The sequence below is a fragment of the Schistocerca americana genome, chromosome 1, assembly GCF_021461395.2.
Source record: "Schistocerca americana isolate TAMUIC-IGC-003095 chromosome 1, iqSchAmer2.1, whole genome shotgun sequence".
In the NCBI taxonomy this organism is placed as follows: Eukaryota; Metazoa; Arthropoda; class Insecta; order Orthoptera; family Acrididae; genus Schistocerca; species Schistocerca americana.
Window position 1 is genome coordinate 210549523 of NC_060119.1, and position 23513 is coordinate 210573035.

Sequence of the window (23513 nt, forward strand, 5' to 3'; positions counted from 1 at the left end):
GAAATAAGGAAGACAAATTTAAAATATTTTGTTCAGGTTACAGAAAATGCTTTATTATAGACACAGGGAAATTAAATGTAAGCTTGAATATCAAGCATTGATTACATCTGAAGTACGAGGTTAAGAATTTTTTGTGTACAAAATTAAATGAAATAATTATGAAAAAAATCAAACTAAATAACCTTTTCTATCCAAAACAATTCTGTTTTTTATGTGATTGAAGTTTCATCCATCATAAAGATACTGAAGGCATAATATGCAGTCAAGCATTGCAGAACATAAAACAAAATCCAAAATAATATTCTGTAATATTCAATACATGGCAAATTAAATATAACTTGTTGATTAATTTCTAAACAACTGTACTCCATACTTACAAATTATGAATGTATATTTTAATAAATTACAAGAAAGAACTGCTGGCCAGTAATTCTCTTCAGCAGGTGAAATGAGCAGCACTGCCCGTAGATACATGTAAAGGTAAAAAGAGACGTACCACTTAGCTTTTGGAACTATTGGTCCTGTTGGGTGGTGAGTCTCACTCATCATGGGGTCTGAATGATCTGCCCTTCCTTTTTCACCTTTCCCAGCTTACCCCCTCTCTCTTCAGCAATGAAGGAACTATTTGTTCCAAAAGGTAGGTAGTGTGTCACTTTCATATGTGTGTACATCAACAGTACTATGGTATGTATTTTGTCCCCTGAAGGTAAGTTCTGGCAGCAATGCTGTTTCATAATTTATTAGTTTTCTTAACTGAATGTATATTTTATTAAAGAAACACAAGGGTACTGGTACATGCATTTGTTGTTGTTGTGGTCTTCAGTCCGAAGATTCATTTGATGCAGCTCTCCACACTGATCTATCCTATGCAAACCTCTTAGTCCCTAAATAACTACTGCATCCTACATCCTTCTGAATCTTGGGCTCCCTCTAGGATTTTTACCCTCGAAACTTCCTTCCACTACCAAACTGTCAATTCCTTGATGCCTCATAATATGCCCCATCAACCAATCACATCTTTTAGTTAGTCTGGGACATACATTTCTTTTTATCCCAATTAAATTCAGTACCTCCTCATTTGTTATTTGATCCATCTGTAGAATATTCAGTATTTTTCTGTAGCACCACATTTTAAAAGTTTCTGCTCTTTCTCATCTGAACTGTTTATTGCTCACTTTTCACTTTCATGGAAGAAAAGACTTTATAACACTGAAATTGATATTACATGTTAATAAACTCAGCATTTTTCATAAATGCTTTTCTCATCATAGCCAATTTGCATTTTATATACTCTCTATTTTGGCCATCATCAGATATTTTGCTTGCAAATAGAAAAACTTGTCCACTGCTAGAGTCTCATTTCCTAATCTAATTCCTCCAGTGTTTCCCAATTCAATTGGATTACAGTCCATTACCCTCATTTTATGATTGTCGATGTTCATCTTGTAACATTTTTTGAGACACTATGCAGTCTGTTAAATTGCTTTTCTGAGTCCTTTGCTGCCTCCGACAGAATTACAATCTCATAGGCAAACCTGAAAGCTTTTATTTTTTTCTCCCTGAACATAAATTATATATACAGTCTGACAAACCACAAACGTTTGTTGACCAAATGATGCCTGTAGCATCTGAGAATGGTCATTGTTGGCCAAAACAGGTTACAATTATTTCACGAAAAGCGATTGTATGAAAAATTAACAAAACTGCATAAGTCAGTCACCATCTCTTCAAATGAAAAGTTGTTTCGTCCAAATCCGTTTCTGAATTTCTACTTTGCTTCCTTCACAGCTTGCTTAATGAACAAATTGAATAACATCAGGCATAGGCTACAAATGTGTCTCATTCCCTTCTCAACCATTGCTTCCCTCTTATGTCTGTTGACTCTTATAACTGCAGTCTGATTTCTGTAAAATTTGTAAATAATATTTTGCTCCCTGTATTTTATCACTGCTACCTTCAATATTTCAAAGAGCATAATTCAATCAACATTGTCAAAAGCTTGTTCTAACTCTATACATGCTATAAACATAGGTTTGCCTTTCTCCAACCTATTTTCTAGAACAAATCGTAGGGTCAGTATTGCCTACATTTCTTCGATACTCAAACTGATCTTTCCCAAGGTTCGCTTCTACTAGTTTTTTGAATGATATGTGTGAATATTTTGCAATTATGGCTAACTAAAGTGATGGTTCAATTGTATTCATACCTGTCAGCACACGCCTCCTTTGGAACTGGAATTCAACATTCTTCATGAAGTCAGAGGGCATTTCACTTCTCTCATATCTTGCACACAAGACAGAATGATTTTGTCTCCCTGAAGGATCTCCGTAATTCTGAAGGAATGTCATTTATTGCAGGTACCCTGTTTCCACTTAGATCTTTCAGTGTCCTGTAAAATTCTTCTTGCATTATTATAATTCCCATCTGATATTCACCTGCTTCCTCTTCTCTTTCTATAATACGAGCTCCAAGTTCATTTCAAAATCCACTTCAGTCATTTGATTCTGCAACTTCAGTATTGATACACAAATTAGAATCTTATAGTTTGAGTGAATTATCATTAAATTCATGTTCTTCTGAAATTTTTTTTGTGCCAAACCATTTCACAAAAAAACTAAGTGCAGATTTCATCAGCAAAATCATCATACAGTATTCTTAGTGTGATGTACCAAAGGGAAGCATTCTTGGCTACTCAAGTATGAAGCATGTTCAGAAAGTGAGTATAATGTGACTGTGACAGGCTGTCACATTGTTTTTTTAGAGTTCGAGACACTGAATGGTAGGAGGATGTGGGGGCGGGTGGGGGGGGGATCCCCTGATGGGAGCGAGCATCACAGGAAGATCAGGAAGATGGCAGTATGTAAAATCACTTTTTAGTGTCCTGTCATGTGAAACGGTAAGAACTACTGCCAGTTGCAAGCCACGTGCTGTGATTCTTTTCCTACGCGAGGAAGGAACAACACCTAATAAATTTTTATCATGAATCAAAACAGTTTGCGCCAAAGGGTGTTTTGAATGGAATATGTGTGTTTAAGTAGTTTAGGGAGTCAGAACAAATGTTCATGATGAAAAGAGGAGTCGAAGACCTTCCACTTTGATTAATGAGTTGGAGCAAAAAAATGAGGAAACTGTTTGTGAATACCACCAGTTGATAGTTGATGAAATTCTTGCAATGTTTCCTCAAGTCTCCAGAACTCTTTTATATGAGACACTCAGAGAAATTATGGATACAGAAAACTTTGTGCAAGATGGGGTCCCACAACAGCTGATAGAGCAGCACAAGTAAAATTGGGTAACAGTACCTGCAAGTTTCTTGAATGATGTGAATTAGAAGATGAGGGTTTACTGAGCTCTATTGTGACTGGAGATAAAACTTGTGTGGCTCATTGCACACCTGAGACAAAAAGACAGTCATTACAGTGGCATCACACCAATTCTCCATCTGCCAAAATCTTTAAAACTACTATTTTAGACAAAAGAAATATAGTATCAGCATTTTGGGACTGAAAAGACAACATTTCAGTTGAATTCCTACCTTTGGGGCGGGGGGGCAGAGGCATCAATGCATAACATATTGTGAGACACTAAAAATCTCAAAAGGAGCATTTAAAACCAAAGGAGGAGAATGACGACAAGATAAGTGTGCTTGTTGCATGACAACACCCATCCTCACCAAGCCTTAGGCATCAACGTCTCTTGGACTCCTTTGGTTGGGATGTTTTTTAATCACACTCTGCATTCCCTTGTTTTACTGCCTTAAGATTATCATCTTTTCATCTCCCTGAAAAAACAAATGACTGGAATTAAATTTTCAACTTCCAATTAGAAGATACATGGGGGGGGGGGGGGGGGGTTTAGGGGTATTCATAACACGAATCCACACATGCACACTAGACAGCAGTACCACTTCTCAGTATTCTGTGTTATATAAAGTAATTCACACTGTTGACAGGTCTCCCGAAACTATACCATATATTTACATGGTAGATAAAAATTAGAAAGAAATTTAAATGCAACATGAATCCACCTTTAAAAGGATACGTGCTGTTCCTTCAACTCTGCAAGTCATGTAAACACAAGCCGCTACAACATGAGTATTTTTTCTTCCTTTAGTTAACTGCCTTGTCAGTGCCATCTTGTAAAAATTGTATGCTGTGTCAATGCAGTGCTGGTTTAACCTGAAACAGAAGTATCTAATATGAACACATGTTTGTAATGAATAATAGGAAAAGATTGAGAAGTTATGGTAACCTGAACAAAACTATGATTATATGGGGCTCTCTATTTTGTAAAGTGTTACATCTTACACCACCTGTGGCATAATCTCTTTAAGAATAATTTCTTTTACTAATATCCAAAAAATCTGTTACACTTCATGAATAACTCAGTACACTTCAGAATTTTAAGCATTCACTTTTCAATGTATCAGCACTAAAATATGGTCTTGTATATGTGGATTACTGTGCAAATCACAACAAATTTTGTGAGAGTACATCATTTTTACACTAAGTGGAGCACTAAGTGCTGGCCATAAATGTATGCTGTTTACAAATACAAAAATCAAAAATTTATATCAATAGCGCGTCAGTTATACAGATGTCCAGTAAATAAGTTAGTTCATCACCTACTTTGTAGGTGCCTCTAGCACAAAATTTATTCTCCCATATCAGTTTAAGTACATACCACTTTTTACCAGTTGCATCAGTTACGTGTAGAAGTACCACCAACAAACATGTCAGCAAGAGATAAAATTTGGACATCTGAGAAGTCAACAACAAGAACAACAACAGCAGCAGCAGAGCAGATGAAGGAAGGAACAACGAAACTGCAAGCATACTACAGCAATGAAGGGGGGTGATAACGAAACAGATATGAGATAAAGATGGACAACATTAAGTACAAAGCAAAGAAGGCGGCAATAAAGGAAAAATTAATGGAAACAAAAGATGTATACATAAATCACAAAATTTAAAAGAGAGATGAAAAGAGAAACTAATTAAGTAATGTCTGTGACAGTGAGATGAGAATACTAAACACTGGATGTTTCTCAGTTAGTAGAGAACATGGGTCACCTCAAATGTAGGTAGCCTTGTTATGAAATGTTATGAAATAATTATTATCAAGAAAAGAAGCTTGAATAGATGGTGGCTAACACAGTACATGGTGTAAGTATTGCAGTGAGGATGTGGATAAGATCCATACAACACATATAGAGATTTACAAGCAACATGATTCCTGCCTACAATACCATGGTTGTGTTTGTTGAGTGGGTTGGGTTGGGTTGTTTTGGGGAAGGAGACCAGACAGCGAGGTCATCGGTCTCATCGAATTAGGGAAGGGCGGGGAAGGAAGTCGGCCGTGCCCTTTGAAAGGAACCATCCCAGCATTTGCCTGGAACGATTTAGGGAAATCACGGAAAACCTAAATCAGGATGGCTGGACGCGGGATTGAACCGTCGTCCTTCCGAATGTGAGTCCAGTGTTTAATTTGTTGAGTGACCAGGCCCCTTAGCGTGATGTGAAGAAAAAATAAGCAAGGTGAGTAGATTTCAAAGTCTGCTCCAGAAATCATAGCTCGGATGAATAATTAAGCTGATGCATTGCAGGTATGAACAGCACTGAGTGAAAAGAGATATTCTCTTCTTCTTTGGTGACATCTGGTTTTGGGACTTAGTTTGCAGCCTTATGTATATTTTTCTGCGTAACATTTCATCTCCCATGGCAAGATACATTCTCAGAGGCTAAGGAGGCAGGCATTTAAATTTTAGTGGCCTCTAATAATGCATCTCACAGCAGGGGATGAAACTGTAGGCCTAACACTACACGCTAAGGCTCGATCCACAAGTTTTCACCGAGAAAGTAAAGAACAGTCCTTAAAGGAGGCACTGTATACAGCTCTTCTTCAGGTTTCTATGGTATTTTGGCAGACAGCATTAACTTTACTTGATTCAATATTCCCAGAGTAGTGATTTAGCAGTGAACAGATGGAGGAATCCATAGCTTTCATAAAAAAAGGGGCAGTTATACATAGAAGTACCACCAACAAAGATGTCAGCAAGAGAGAAAATTTTAACATCTGAGAAGTTAACAATGACAACAACAACAAAAACAGAGCAGATGAAGGAAGGAACACTGAAACTACAAGCATATTGAAGCAACGTTTCTTTTCACATCAACAAAACAATGTCATTAGACACACAACACAGGCTCAAACTGGGTACGAAAAGGGAAATGTGCCTTTCAGCTTTCATCAATTAAGGGAAATCACATAGCAACTAAATACTGCTGGTCAAACGAGTACTAAGCTCTCATCCTCCCAAATTGAAACCACTCTATGGATTCACTCTACAGAAGTCCTCATTTAACAACAATCCTCTGGAACCTTTAAATACAACAAGCAAGCAGGCACAGAAGTGTAGGCCTATGCATATGGCTTCACATAAACATGAAAATTGCATTTAGCAGCAATTACTGGTTTGTGGAGGTGAAACACATCTCCTCCCCCACATTGCTCCTTTTCCCCATGCACCTGAGTTGAACTTGTATTAATACCTAGTTGTTAAAAACCACATTCAGTTCAAAATCCTCCCCAATCCAATTGAATTTTATGGTTCTTTTCAGTGTTCACAAAAGGTAAAGCTTATTGTAAGTATGTACTCTTTTTTTACAATGTCAGTGAATGAGGAAGTAGATGCTACTGTCCATAAATGAAATGAAACGTGCATCAAATTTCACTTTTAGCAGAGGGCAGGTAAATATAAGGGGTTGTATACATTCCCTATGAGGGAACATTTATAGTTCTCTGGCTCACATTGCTGTGAGCTGTTGTTGTCGTCTTCAGTCCTGAGACTGGTTTGATGCAGCTCTCCATGCTAATCTATCCTGTGCAAGCTCCTTCATCTCCCAGTACCTACTGCAACCTACATCCTTCTGAATCTGCTTAGTGTATTCATCTCTTGGTCTCCCTCTATGATTTTTGCCCTCCACACTGCCCTCCAATGCTAAATTTGTGATCCCTTGACGCCTCAGGACATGTCCTACCAACCGATCCCTTCTTCTGTTGGGCACGAAATGTGGCATAGTGGTTGGCATCGCTAGCTGGTGTGCCGGTAGTCACCAATCCAGATCCAAACATAAACTATTATTTGTTATTTTGTTTTTATCATTTCTAGAAGGTTCTTGAAATATCTTTTGCTTGTAATGTTTGTATATTCTGGAATATTTGCTGTCTGCATAAACACCATCATTCTGGAAAATGCAGTGTTTGTATAAATGGCTGCACTGTATATCCAGAAGGTCATTTCTGTTCTGTCTGTACATTGGTATCCATAATAAACATGCCTTCAGAGCCAAGTGTCAGTTCTTTTGAGCTCTAGAGAAAGGAACAGCTGTTATTGATTGCTTCTTTGGCATTTCCAATCAGTCTCAAAGCTGCAAATGCACACAATTCACTACAGTGGGTTCTCCCTACTGGTTTTGTGCCCTGGATGCATTTGCAGCCTCATGAGTGATTAATAATGTCATGGAAGTGACCATTAAAGGCTGTCCTCTGTTGTTGAAATCATACACCACAGAGTTAACTAATTAACCACCTGACCCATCTTGCAAAGAGAATGACACCAACAAGGAAACATTACCACCTTGACTACATATTTTTACGAGGAAAAAAAAGCACACTTGCAACATATCAGCTCCAACAATCGATCCTGCATCATAATTTGAGTCATAATTCTGATACTGCGCAGTTATGACCTTCTGAACGTACAGCTTTTAAACATGGTGCATATGCCAGTTGTCACTCAGTCAGCCGATTAATGCCCAAGTGTGAAGAACTGTCCCGAGGGGAGAATACGAGGTTTGTGAAATATTGGTTTTACATTTGTAACATGCTTTGTTCATTATGTCAAAGCACACAGTTTCTAACCTGTAGCTGGTGCCAGAGATTCTTTGGTCTGAGCACATATATTTTGTGATTCAGAAATGCAGTGTACATTGATCAGATGAATGGACATTAAAGAAGTAATGTAGCATTACTTAATTATTAACATGAATGTTGTGTGTTATTTTCTTTAGTTTGAAGAGCTGAAACTATTAATGTTAAGTATACAGTGGTTGTAATTAAACTTTTGCTACTTGGGAGGATTCCCATGACAAATGACTGATCATAGGACAGTGAAACTTTGCTGAAACATTTGTGAGGACATGTGGAAGAGAAATGACAAATAAACCATTGAAAGAGCACATTTTCATTTCTACACGAGAGAGTAACATTTGTTAATTGCATATTATGTTTACATGCCAGGTTACAAATGTTGCCCAATGTGATGATCATCTGAATCCACAACAGCCTGGAACTACACTACAGATTACTCTACTACTGCTCAAAACAATGGTGGACTATGGAATGTTCAGCTGTCACAGCACGAATCACGTACTGCTTGAAGACTGCACACTCCGTATAGAATTTTCAGCCATGGCAACATCAACTTCTTCACCAATTTGTGGTGCAATTGGCAGTCAGCCTCTCACAGGGGCAATTCCCAAATTGCCAGCTATTTCCAGCTTCTGAATCATGTTTTTCAACCCTGGTGAAGAAGAAGGACCCCTCAGTATTCATTTTATGCATCAATACTCATAAAGAGCAGCAGCACTACTGCTGTTGTTTTGATAAAACAGCTGTATCAGTAAAGCCCCATTCACCTTGTCCAGCCCCATGTTGACCATCTGCATTTGTAATGCACACTGATGTTATGTTTCAACCCTACATCGCTGTACCAGTACTAGTGCCTAACAGCAAGTCATGAGAAAAACATTACTAACAATGTAAATCCTGCAGCACTCAGTCTGAACAACTTTCATATAAAGTTTGGTACCCATATGGTAAATAGTGGCAAAAGTTTAATTATAACCATCCTGTACATTTGCAGGAGTTGTGCTATTTTTCAACATGACTGGCATGATTTAATTGTGAATTGAAAATCATGAACTCCATTTCATTACAATTCTTCAGTATCTTAGTTTATTAATTCTGATTTTTTGGTATGTACAGTCAAAATAACACTGAACAGATATGTGCACGAGTTTGACGTACACTATGTTATCAAAAGGTATCCGAACACCCCCAGAAACATACGTTTTTCATATTAGGTGCATTGTGCTGCCACCTGCGGCCAGGTACTCCACATCAGCAACATCAGTAGTCATTAGACATCGTGAGACAGCAGAATGGGGTGCTCTGCGGAACTTGTGGACTTCAAACATGGTCAGGTGATTGGGTGTCACTTGTGTCGATAGTCTGAATGCGAGATTTCCACACTCCTACACATAACTTGGTCCACTGTTTCCAATGTGATTGTGAAGTGGAAATGTGAAGGGACACGTATGGCACAAAAGCGTACAGGCCGTCCTGCTCGTAAGTCACACATGGTGGCGGTAAATGCCAAATGATGCCTCACCTGGTGTAAGGAACATAAACACTGGACAACTGAACAGTGGCAAAACATTTTATGGAGTGACAAATGATCTGATGGCATGGTGAATGTCATCTGCCAGCGTGTCTACTGCCAACAGCAAAATTCAGAGGAGGTGGTGTTATGGTGTGGTCGTGTTTTTCATGGAGGTTGCACCCCTTGATGTTTTGCATGGCACTTTCACAGCACAGGCCTACATTGATGTTTTAAGCACCTCCTTGCTTCCCACTGTTTAAGAGCAATTCAGGAATGGCGAATGCATCTTTCAACATGATCGAGCACCTGTTCATAATGCATGGCCTGTGGCAGAGTGGTTACATGACAATAACATCCCTGTAACAGACTGGCCTGCACAGAGTCCTGACCTGAATCCTATAGGACACCTTTGGGATGTTTTGGAGCGCCGACTTTGTGCCGGGCCTCACTGACCGACATTGATACCCCTAATCAGTGAGACACACTGTGAACAATGTGCTGTCATTCCTTAAGAAACCTTCCAGCACCTGATTGAACATATGCCTGCGAGAGTGGAAGCTGCCCTCAAGGCTAAAGGCGGGCCCACACCATACGGAATTCCAGCATTACCGATGGAGGGCGCCACAAACTTGCAAGTTATTTTCAGCCAGGTGTCCGGATACTTTTGATCACATAGTGTATTATATGCTCTTTTCACATAAGACAACATGGTCTCTAACAAGATATCAAAGCACATTTGGTAGACATGAGCCCCTCCCCACCCCAATCTTCCCTTGTCTTCAACATTAAAAAGTGTGGTGAAGCACGTGACAAATAACTGGTGCACATGAAAGTCTACAAGCTGTACATTCAGAATACTGTCAGACATACTGTCAGAATTATGGCTCAAATTCCCATGCAGGATCGATTCCTAGGGCTGTCTTGCAGGCTTTTTTTTCCTTTCTTTCTAAAATATGAGGTCAAATTTGTGAAGTTTCCTTGTGACAGAAGAGCATAAAGGGCATAAGCTCTGCACCCCTCAAGTAAACAACAACATGAATGCCATGCAGAGGTAATTAAACTTTAAATGATTCTCATAACTCAAGTGGAAGTTGCTTCATAAAGACGTAGATATGGATTATTGTACATGTCACTACAACACAACTACTACAGCTTTATAAACTCTCCAAATACTATTGCAAGAATTGTAAAGCCTAATCTACAAAAATGAAAACTGGTTTCCCACTTGCAAAACAAACAAGCAGAAACTCAAAGAAAGATGGCAAGTAATGGCCTTGATGTTAGCATAAACAGGTCATTCACACAGCACACACAGTGCCTTAGTATCAAACAAAAACTGTTAGCCAAAAATAGCATCATTTGTGAACGTACTGGGAGTAACTGGGGGAGGGGGAGTCTTGAGGATGGTACTCTGAAAGTCTGTCACAATATTTGTTTCTGTTTCTTAATTGGTAATATGCGTGTCCTGCTTGATACAAGTCTGTTCAAATAAAGTAAGCGAACATGGTTTGTAATGAAACAATAAGACTGGTTATTTTGCTGTCATCATCCAGCGTAGCAGTACACTGCTCTAATGGCTCTAGCACATAGTCACGTGCCATTTGTGACAAACATTGCCTACCAGCTGAGCTCTAACACCTTAAAGATGGGTTTCCCAAAAATGGTACAGCAAAGTGGAGATAAACACCTTGTAGGTGATTGACATAGCTCCTATGTCACACAGATTATATGCAAAAATGACAAGGGATGTGGGACCTGCGTCAACCATTTCTTACCTTTGTAAATGTCTTCAAACATTTGTCTAATGACTGCCATCTGTGTAAAGATGGTCTGTGATGCTTTTACTACCACGTAAAAACACAGATGGTATGGTATCATTTTCACTCGTACTGCCAGAAAACAAACACAACAGTATTGTGTGTTACTTGTTTCACAGTGTTCACATTCCCCTTTGTTGCCACATGCCTCACAATGTCATACACAGTGCAAATGGCATCAGTTATTGTCTGCTACATACTTTGTATTTATTTTCAAAGTGGTCTTACAATATAGTACTGAAAAATAAAAAAGGACTACCTAAAGATCTTATTGGCCAGAAGCTGAAAAAAATTTAGCAGATAAGACCATTTGCTGTTTATGGAATGGAAGGGCACTACAAATGTATTTCTTTTGATGACAAAATGCAAAATGACTGCATCCAGTATCAATGGTAGAACAATATTATGAATGATAGAGAAGATGAAATCTGCTTTAATTTTGGACGATTACAAAAAAACAAGGTTGTTGTGGACCACAGCTAGCTACTAGTACAGTGGTAATTACCCCTGAGGGGTAAAAACTAAACAATTTGATTCTGTTTCAGCAATGAAACTAAATTATTTTCAAGAGATTGTTACTATTACAACAGTTTTGTTAGACTCTAATACTGATTATATAGGTTATCAATAATTACTTTTCTCAATTAGTAGCATTAATGCGGTGGCGGTTACAGGTTCCTCACATAGTCCAGCCATTACACGCATCATGCTTTCCCATATATCACTGATGATAAAAGTGAGGCATATGCATAACAAATGCTAAATATCCCAAGAAAATGTCTTGTCCAAGTTGCAGATAGTAACTGCAGTAGTCCAGTAATTGCCTCATTACTCACTTCGAGACATATAAAATGAACTGATCAACAGCAGGACACAACAGCAACTACATAAGGACTACTACAGTGCTGTACACAGTATTGTTGTTATCATTATTATTATTATTATTATTAGAGTGGTTTGACACAAAGAATTAGCAGCCCGAAGTTGTCCAATTTCTGCCAGTTCAGAAGTAAGGAGTGCAGCAATGATGTGATCTACAGACAGCAAGTATAGTGCACACGTTTGAACATCTTTGATTTGAAATGGGTTCGCAGTGTGCTGGTGAAGCAAGTGCTGCAATGGAGAGGAGTAATGCAGGGCATGTTTTGTAACAAGTGTCTACCCTCACTGTCAACAGTTAGCTTCCTTTTCTGAGAAGGAGTTGTGGTTAGCACTTGCAATGCACTACGAATTTCTTCAGCTCTCTCTCTCTCTCACACACACACACACACACACACACACACACACACACACACACAGAGACAGACAAACAGAGAGAGTAAATATTCATATTTACTTATTTTAAAAATAAAAGTGTTCCTAGAAAAGTCCTTCATTCTACAGTTTAGTTAGGTGTTAAAGTTGGTGATAATGTGACAGGAAGTGGGGGAGGGGGCGATGCAGTATGCAGTGCTAGCTAATGTATGATGGCATGCAGGGGTAATGATCTAAGAAAGGTTGGTAACCACTGCGCTAATAGGTTAATACCGATTGAGAGGAAGTAAATAGTCAGGGAAGAAACCTTTTCTCACATCTTCATGACAATGACTGTGAATCTGTGTTTTATAATAAAAGACAAGGCCTACTAGCAAACATATTGGTGAATTCTGTAGTCACCTGCACAGTACCGCACCTTCACCACCACTACAACAAAGCGTGTCAATATGTTCACTCACTCAAGTAGTGTGCCGTTTGGCTGCTCTGGGCCTCTATCAGAGACCCCCCCACTTTTTGTATGTTCTCTAAATTACATTGTATTTATGCTGTCATGCTGTTACTTAATAAATAGTTGGTTTCTTACATCTGTGTCATTTACTGTGTTCGGAGTTAGAACACAACTGGCGACAGTTAGAACTTTCATGTGCTCAAGTTCAGTTATTGCTTTTTCATGTAACTTATCCATGGATGCAATACTTTTATCACTTCTCCACCAGCAGAAACTTGCTACAATTGCTTGGAAAAAAATCTGTGGCCACATTGACTGTTGAGGTTCCACCATCTCAGGTACAATGACTCTGCTGAAAATTGGGAGGCTTAAGAAATGTAGTGCCGACAGCATTTTATTGCATTTAGGGTGATAGACAAAGAAATTTGTAAGGAATTGTTTTTATCGTGGATTGTTCCTTGTATTTATGAATTATTGTGTCAATTAGTCCCTTTCCAGGAACCAGCCTCACCTTTTTTGATGAAATGTATAGTTGTCTTCATATCATCGCAAGTGAACCCATGTCATTGCTGCTCATGTGAAATTTTACCAGTGCCGCAAGCAGCCACATCAGTCTTATCAGTGAATCTAAAGAGTTTGAGCTGTAAATTTCACTTTATTACTAAAAGCCCTCAAAGAATCCTAAGCAGACTCCATGGTTGCAGATGCAAGCATCCACCTAGCACCTGATCAAGAAGTTAGTCAGCGAGCCCTTCAATGTAAGGATAAATCTTTTGAATACGTTTTAAAGATTGCTCAGTCCTTTGAAGTTTCCTGTGCTGCAGGCCACCAAATTGAAACATGGGCAATGTCACTGTTATTGATAGTGAACCACATTGGTGCACAGCAACAAGCTCGCCGAGCAAGAGGAAGCCAATGCCATTCTAACTACAAAATCTAGCCACAATGGACAAAATGACTGACAACTACAAGGATAGCTTGCAACACTTCCATCACACCCCTCCTGTTTCACACAACATGGGAGACCTATATGGCCCAGGCATTTGGCACCGTGCCACAAGAAAGACCACATTCCATCAGTTTGTTGCTGTCAGGCTTCCTCAGGACATATGGACTTTGATAATCACTCTATTTCATCACTACCTGCAGATCAGAATAAGCTCTTAATTGCAGAGTCTGTGCTGCACAAAGCATTATCGCTGCAAGCAGGTACTGGAGCAGCTGATTTGCTCCTCAACTCTCAAACATATGTATGACTGGGCTCTCTCCCATTGCCCCATCAAACGCTGTCTGGTAAGCTACAATAGACAGCATATTTCTGTTCTTGATCAATTTACTGCCACCACAGGTTACAATTCTGTTACCTGTCCTATCACATATTTGGTTATTTATGACTATCATACAGAAAATTTGTTTGGGTTAGATTCTTTCATTGCTTTTGAATTTTATACTACTGACACTGAGCATCTTGTATCAGATCAGGTTCCTTATCACAACGTAGAATCATTGTGTTCTGAATTTTCAGATTTGTTTTCTTAGAGATTAGGATGTGCAACACCTTCACAGTGCATATCTTGCTTAAACTTCCAGCTTGGCTGAGTTTTCTGTGCACATCCCATGCCTGTGTACCTATGTGAACAAGTTAAATCTGAACTGAATTTGTTGGTGTCACTAGGCATCATTCCACCAGTTTCAACAAGTTAGCGGGCTATGCTATTAATTATTGTCAAGAAATTGTTGTGTCAGCTCCAAAATTTGTGCAGACTTTAAAGTTACCATCAATGCACAGTCTTTTATTGACCCATACCTTTTGCCTCAAGTTGATGAAATAACTTGCAAAATTTGCCAAGGGCCAATTATTTTATTACCTCAGGCCTACATGCAGGTTCCATCAGACAAGGCATAGAAGCAAATGCTTATAGTAAATGCACCTTTTGGTCTTTAGCAATATTAGCAAGTAATGTTTGAAGTGGCTAGTGCCGCAGCTATCTTTCAATGCTTTTTGGAGGAAATTTCAGTACATGTTCTGTGCCACAACAAGTATTTTGACAATATTGTATGAATAAGCACTACCAAGGAAGAACACTTCTGTAACCTCTGTTCTCTCTTTACTATTTTGCAAATTGCAAGCCTTACAATTCTTTTAACCTTGTATTAGTATCTCAGTCATGAAAATTCAATGCAGGATGTTCAACTGGAACAGCTATTACATCTTTGCCTTGTCCAACCAATTTGCAGGAACTACAGTCATTCCTTGGTAAAATAGCATACTATCATAGGTTTATTTTGGGTGCAGCTACTCTGACTCACTCTCTGCACATGTAGCTTCATAAAAATGTTCCTTTAAGTGATCGCTGGCTTGTGTGCTTGCATTTATGCGGCTTAAAAACAAATTACGCTCTGCACCTTGCCTTGCGACCGTCCAACCTGGTCAATGATTAGCCTTGGCCAAGGACATGTCCCAGTATGGTGTGGGGGCAGTTGTGGCTCATTGATATGCAGACAGCTCTGTGCAACCTATGACTTTTGCACCCATAACACTGAACACAGCTAAGCAGTACTACTCGCAAGTCAATCATGAAGCACTTGTGATTATTTGTGCCTTAAAAGACTTTCATATATTCTTATACGGTACAAAATTCATTTTGTCACAGATCATAAACCTTTAGTTTCCTTGTTTTGCCCTTCAGCTGCTTTACCTGATAAAGTCACTCATCACTCTCAAAACTGGACCTTATTTTTGTGGAGATATAATTACAGGTTTTATTTCCATCCTACATTGCAGCATACAAATGTGGGTGCTTTGTCTCTGTTGGTCATATGCCCGTCTATTATTTGATCAGGAAGAACTGTTTTCAACTTGACACAGAAACAAGACAGACTACTGATGGTTTTCCCATCACCAGCACCACGATTGCATCCACAGTAGCTGCAGACCTGGTGCCAAAACAAGTGGCACACCTGATACAACATAGTTGGCCTGACTATCTGTGAGGCCGGGCATCTGCCCCTTTGTGGAACTTCTACACTTTCCATCATCATCTTTCTCTGGTAGACTGTGTCATCCTCTTGTTGATGGAAAGGGTAATCCCTGTGTTGTGATTCCAGCAATTCTGCATAGGAAGAGTCTCTCCCTGTTACATCAAGGTCATTGAGGAGCCTCCAGCGCACCCATGCTTCCTTGGGAAAGAATTCATATCTACGAGTAGTTTGCTGGTCCTTTTTTAGACACACTTTGCTTATTGTTTGTTGATGCCTTTTCCAAGTTCCCTTAAGTTGTTCGTTGTCCTTCTGCCACCAGCAAACATGATGAATGTGCAGCAATTTTTTTTTCTATTGATGGCCTACCTTGTACAGTGGTTTGCGACAATGGTTCTCAACTTTTTGCTCAATCCTTTACAGATGTCTGCTTACACAATGGCATCCACCACACCACGGCACCTCCCTTTCATGTGCAATCCAATGGCAAGGCAGAAATTCATGCACAAAATTTCATAACACAAACACATCACAGAATTTCTTTCACCATTCTTACGTAACAACTCGGATCAGGGATGGGAGTCTGGGAAAATCTTGCATGGCCAGTGGCCATGGATGCTGCTCCATCTCCTACTGCTGGACAGATGTCCAGCAGTGGCACCAATGTCATTGCAGTTTGTGCCCAAAACTCCACTCTGGAGTCAACTGTTCGGGCAATACCTGCAATGGAGTCTATGTTCATCCATAGCCAGCGCCAGTGCTGTATGTTTGTGGTGCATACCGTCAAGTGCCTTATGGTGCAGTACTAAAATCAGATGTGGCCTTTGGTGGGCACATTTACTCCCTGTAGACCATTGTGCTGGCAATTCTGCTGTCATGGCAATTCACTGTGGGTAGCATGCCACCTGGACTGCGCCCACCAGATCTCCCAATGCTGTCTCCGGCTTCTACACTGAAGCAAATGCTGTCTACACTGATGCCGCTGCCTGCCATGCACCTGCCAGTATCACCACCATTACCTCCAGATAGTGCAGCTCCCCAATTCATGGCACCAACAGAAGAGTCTGATGTCAACGTGACCCTTGCTTATGGGTGTGCTGGGGTTGTCTGCCTGCTCTTCAGGAGAGAGCGGAATGCACGTGTGTCCACGCTCGCACCACTTCCGTCCCTACTCGCTGGTTTGCAAGTACCGAGAACTATTTGTGTCGAGGCCAACTTCTTCATACAGTATCTATGTTTCAACCAAAAGCAAACCACAGAGGAACTGGAATGTGGCTGCTCTTCCCCTAACGAAGGAGGGGTGTAGTAACCCGCACATTACTACATCTCCACCTCTACTACCACAGCACGTGTCAATATTATGTGCTCATTTGAATAGCATGCCATTCGGCTGCTTTGGGCCCACCACGTGCTACCGACCTTGGTCCAGTGCCTCTATCAACTGCAGCCAATAGAAAGTGGCTTCTGGTGGGCAAATCCTTATATAGCCATGTACTGGTTCCACCAACAGTCTTGTTTATGTTCTCTACACTTTATGTACTTGTGCTGTCATGCCATGTATTAATAAATAGTTGGTTCCTTACGAGCATGCCTTTTATTGTGTTCAGAGTTGAAACAAATTTGTCACTGTATTGGCAGAGGTTTGGTGAACAAATGAGGCCTGGTTGAACAACTTTCAGTCGGAATAGTGTTGAACAACTTTCAGTCAGAATAGTTCATCTGTAAACAGATTAATAGGAAAACTTTTCCTAAATTGATTCCGGCTGCAGAAATGTCAAAATGTCCTCCAAGGACAAATGAGGTTTGTGCAGAATGAAGCAAGACAAAACCTGGGAAAGCAGCAAGAAAAGATACCAGATACTATTGTGAAGAATATGAAATAGGACTTTATTTTCCAAAATTCTTTGAAATTTTTCACACTAACGCAAATGAAACTAAGAAATTTTCAGTAAAAAACTACATTTCAAATACTTTTATTTTTAGTACAAAATGGTTCTAATTCTACTTCCATTTAAGAAACAAAAGGGAAAAGAAAAAAAAATTGTTTGTTGTAAAAACAATACATTTTTATTTCCATGTAAAAAAAAAAAAGGTACTGATGTAAGTCTATGTTTCTTTGTAGTATGTCACAGAAGAGAGACTCCTCTTTCAACTGAATCACTTATTTGTAAAAGTGGACAACTCATGTTTGATAAGTGATGTAGGAGGAATAAAAAGGATTCAACAACCTTGTTTAACAATTTAATGGTGAATTTCTTTCTGCTGTGTGAAGTGACTCATTAGCTGGAATGTGCAAGGCTAATATTATCTAGTTTGAAAAAATATTTGTAGCTGCTAATGTGATTTTTATCACAAGGAGTTATTCCCTCATAGCAATAAATGAAGAAGCAAATGTAGTTTAAGGCACTTATTTAAATTACATGAAAAGTAAAAACTTACATTAATGAATGACAATATTTCAAGTGCAATAAATGTAATCTATATATGTCTGTCTGAAGCATACTACTACAAAGAAAAATTGCTGTACACAATTATGATATGAAGTACAGTTAAATGATACCCAAATAACTTATGGTTTCTCAACACTCTTGAACTTAAACCAATGAATATGTTTAACATTATCTTTATTTGTCTAAGTATTCACAAAACTGTCCTAAGTTCATACAAAATAAATACAAATATTTTATAAACAATGACTGCCTACTTGTTCACAAACTATACCAAGTTTATACAAAAAAAGACACAAAATGTTACAAAACTGATTGGTTGTAGTCACTTTTCAGTCATCTTCATCCACTTTTATTATAAGCTACATCTTCAAATTATTGGATATAGGTTCTGCCTTTTATGCTATGTTTTCTTGTTACTCAAACATTTTTCAGCACGTCCGTGCCATCACCAGTGGGTTTTGTTTATTGGACAACTGTAAAAGTGAACATATTTTACATTGTAACTGGTCTAACAAAATGAGCCTTAAAGAGAGTAGTTGTTTGTTTTTGCTCTTACCTTGATTTTATATTATACAGTTTTGCAGGACCATCTGTATGGTGTCCTGCACTGATAGCTTGTCATTTGCAAACTAAATGATGTAAATGTGAATTTTATCAGCGAGTTAACATATCCCTTGATTTTTAAAAAAACATGATTTTGGTGTGGCAATGTTTTATGTGTATATTGTTATCACTCATGTTTTTTTTGTGACTGATCTTTTTTCTTTCTCTTTCTGAGGGCACTGCATACATCATTGAATGTACTGTGCATATTTTCAGTTCTGCAATCACCTTTTGACTTTGCAAAAACAGTGCTCATCAAACCTCTGCCAGTACAGTGACAAATTTGTTCCAGCTCTGAACACAATAAAAGCCACGCTTGTAAGGAACCAACTATTTCTTAAGACTTGGTATGAAAGTGTAAGTACTAACCCTGTTGCCATTAATTTGTTCCCAAGTGAGTTTAGTGGAATTTTAATTTTGTTTACTTCTCTCTCTCTCTCTCTCTCTCTCTCTCTCTCTCTCTCTCTCTCTCTCTCTCTGTGTGTGTGTGTGTGTGTGTGTGTGTGTGTGTGTGTGTGTAAGCTCCTTTTCTTTTATGTTTTAAATAATGTGCTTTGTGCCTTTACACGGAGTTGCGTGTTAATTAAAAATACATTTGCCTTTTGATATTGTCTTCAGTAAGTGGAAGTTTTCTTCTATTTTTAGTTTGTGGTCAGGCTGATGCTGGGTTTCAGTATTTAAAGTGTGTTGTTATTGTAGTTGGATGGCAGTTATGGGCTATTAGGTGGTCAGCTAATGTTCTATGGACGCTGTTACTTTTTAGGGGCCTGGGGTGTCCTGAATATCTTGTTTTAAAGTCCCTGCATTATTGTCCTATGTATACTGATTGGTAAGTGTTGATATGTTGATATGTTAACTTATCTGTGGGTGCCTCCTGTGTTCTGAGTATTTTCTGTGCTGTGTCCCAGTTTCTTCAATATATTGCCTGTTCTGTGGACAATTTTGTTATTGTAGGTGAGTATGAGCTATTTTGTTTTGTGTACATGTTGTTGCACTGCTGTGTCTTGCACCATGAGCCCCACAATTCACAATCTATCATACCACCCGATGGCACACAAACAGACAAGTACCAGATTCATGCTCCACAGATTGAACAGAACACCCATAAGGAAGCAGACTCACACATAGGAGATAAACACAATAAAACAAATAGCAGAGGAAAATGGTTACAAGCCCCACATGATAGAGAAATTAAACCAACAAATTTGTTAACAGAAAAGGAATGAACGCACCATACACACACAACAAACAGTGACCGCATAAAAGACACAACAGTGCAACAACAACACACACACACACACACACACACACAAAACAAAACAGTACATACTCACCTACAGTAACAAACCTGCCCACAGAATTGACACCACAGTGAAGAAACAGGCACTTCAAATAGGATACAGGACAGAAAACACAACACAGAAGAAACTCGGAACACAGGAGACACCCATAGAAAAGTTCAACAGATCAGGAATATATGAAGTCACACGCAACACTCGCCAATCAGTATACATACGATAATAATGCAGGAACTTTAAAACAAGATACTCAAAACACCCCAGGGCCCTAAAAAGTAACAGCATCCACAGGACATTTGCTGACCACCTAATAGCCCAAAACTGCCACCCAACTACAATAGTAACAGACTTGAAATACTGAAATCCAGCAACAGCCTGTACCGCAAATAAAAACAGAGAAAAACTTCCACCTACAGAAGGCAATAGCAGAGGGCAAACATGTTTTATATAAATACAATAGTACCTGTAAAGGCACAAAGCACATTATTTAAAACATAAAAGAAAGTTTACAGAAAAGGCAACACAAACAGCTAAAGGAACTTGCACACACACACACACACACACACACACACACACACACACACACACACAGCAAAAGACAGACAAAAGTAAACAAAATTAAAATTCTGTGCTGAACTCACTTGGGAACAAATGAATGGCGACGGTGTTAGGACACACAACAACACTGTGTACAGTTTGTTTTGCGAAGTGAAAAGGTAACTGCAGAACTGAAAATATGCAAAGTACATTTAACATGTTTGTGTGCAGTGCCCTTGGAATGAGAAAGAAGAAGGACTGGTGACAACAAAATGTTAGTAATAACAAATATACACAAAAATGTTCTCACACAAAAATCACATTTTTAAAAAGCTCAAGGGGTAAGTTAACTTGCTGATAAAATTTACAGTTACATCGTTTGGTTTTCAGATGACAAACTATGAGTGCAGGACACCATACAGATGGTTCTGCAAGACCATGTACCATAAAATCAAGGTATGAACAAAAATGAACCTAAATGAGTGCTACATCTTCAATTTATTATACAGGCTTGATTCTGTCAATCTGTAATTTACTTCGGTAGTTTCTGAGCATCATCTTACCTTTTTCTTGTTTATGGAAACTTTCTCATCACATGCATCTGTTTGCAGTAGCCCAATGTTCTTGTGGGAAAACATGTACTTACAGTACCAAAGCTAATAGGGGGCAAATGATACTTTGTCCTATTCTCTAGCGCCTCTTCCAATTGTTTCAGTTAAGCTGGTGACCTTTTTGTGTAATAGGATCCATCACATTATAAAATTTCTCTATTTCTCTCTCTCTCTCTTTTCTTTCTTTTTTTTTTCCCTGCACAAACTTTAAAGTGGGCAGGGAGGATGACATATACTGATTTGGAGCAAGTACTTGGTCGTACATTTGTAATATCCTCTTCATTATGCCTAAGTTATGGTCTCACAGCAGATAAGAGTGCCCTCCAATAGTGAGAAAGTGGCAGATTTGATCAATCTGCCACTGCTTGTTAAAATCAAGAACATTATTATAATCTTACAACTGCAATTTGGGCCACCACATATTTTGCTGAAGAAGTGGAGTTCTCTTAAGGGGACAAAATGCTCACTGTGATAGTATACACAGCACTCATTTTATTACAATATTTATTACCTTGACCCTCATTATAACAATAAAATGTACCTCCACCTGTTTTTGTGTTGTGTATCTCAAAAACCCACAGCATACTAAAATGTGATCAAGTTTACCTCTTTTTGTTTTCTTGTTTTTTCATCATTATTTGAAACTTCAAACCATGAGATGCTTATCTTAAAATTATACGTTAATCAGAGTTCCCAAGAAAAAACATTGATTCGTTCAGTAAGATTCCATGCTTGCGTTAAGTTTATTTCTAAAATGTTACATCTCCTATTAGAAAGAATTCCAGATTTAAATCTGCTCTCTACAACCAGCAAGACAATGACAGTCTCCAATTTCAATTCCAGTCAATGCATCTACATGTCAAGGCACTGACAAAATCTATATTTTTAATTTTTGAGGAGTGACCTACTATTGGCACTAAGTGATTTTAATGCAGTTAACTGAGTTAATTTCTGTGCAGTAGAACAAAAGATAAATAAATAAATAAATAAATAATTAAACTCTGTCTGAACAGATGTTAGAAAGACCAGTGATAGCAACTGACAGCTGCGTCATCTTCAGCCAGAAGGTGATATTGGATGCAGGTATGAAGGGGCGTAGGGTCAGCACACTGCTCTCCCAGCCACTGTCAACTTTCGTGACTGGAGCCACTACTTCATGATCAAGTAGCTCCTCTATTGGGCTGATGGGAACCAGTGCTGGCACTGCAGCAAGGCCGTTGGCATACACTAGAACCCACTACAAAAAATTCAGAAAACTGTGAAAAGGCACAATATCTACCAATTGAACTACACTCTGGTTGCCGAGTCCTCAGTGCATTAAAGAGAATGAATGATACAGCAACCTGCAAAGAAGACAGGTGGGGGGAGACATATCAAGGCCATCTTCTGATCACCATGAAAAATAAATAAAAGATATGCTTGGCTCGGTGAAGGACAAACTACACCTGCAGATATCTGGTATACATAGCACCCCTTGTGATTGTGGCCGCCAATACACTGGACAAACATAGTGCCGCATCTGATATTGCTGCATGGAACACATTAGGTGTGTACATCTGGGACATAAGGAAAAAACAGCCATGGCACAACACAGCCTCAATGAACAAGGGACATACGTTCACATCTGAATAAACAAAAAAGTTGTGCCAAGCTAGTGGCTTTTGGGTTAGCATCTTCAAAATGTCAATCGCGATAAGGCTCCATGACAATTTTGACACCAGAGAGAAGGCCTATCAGCTTAAGTTCAGCATGGAACCCTGTCACTAGCAGCTATATATTCAGAATGCACTCAGCAGTTGATGCCTCATGAAAATGGGCATAACTAAATGCAATAAGAGTTAAATGGATGTCCCTGCCACTCACCACAGGTCGCTGAGTCCTATGCCTGTGGGAAAGGGGCAGAGAGAGACAGCTGCACTCAGGTCTGTGTGTGTGTGTGTGTGTGTGTGTGTGTGTGTGTGTGTGTGTGTGTGTGAGAGAGAGAGAGAGAGAGAGAGAGAGAGATGCCCAACCAATTTCAATGCTTCACCAGATGATGATGAGAGTGAGGATCATCAAATCATCCTCA

At 39.0% G+C, this 23513-nt stretch overlaps 1 protein-coding gene across 2 annotated transcripts in view; it reads right to left on the reverse strand.

Moving 5' to 3' along the window:
• LOC124598689 (transcription factor IIIB 90 kDa subunit) overlaps positions 1 to 23513 on the reverse strand; it is a 363153-nt gene that overhangs the window by 306696 nt on the left and 32944 nt on the right. For both annotated transcript variants that reach the window (XM_047136022.1, XM_047136030.1), the window contains exon 3: positions 4042 to 4178. In XM_047136022.1, coding sequence (XP_046991978.1) covers positions 4042 to 4178 — 137 coding nt within the window. The remainder of the gene's footprint in view (positions 1 to 4041; positions 4179 to 23513) is intronic.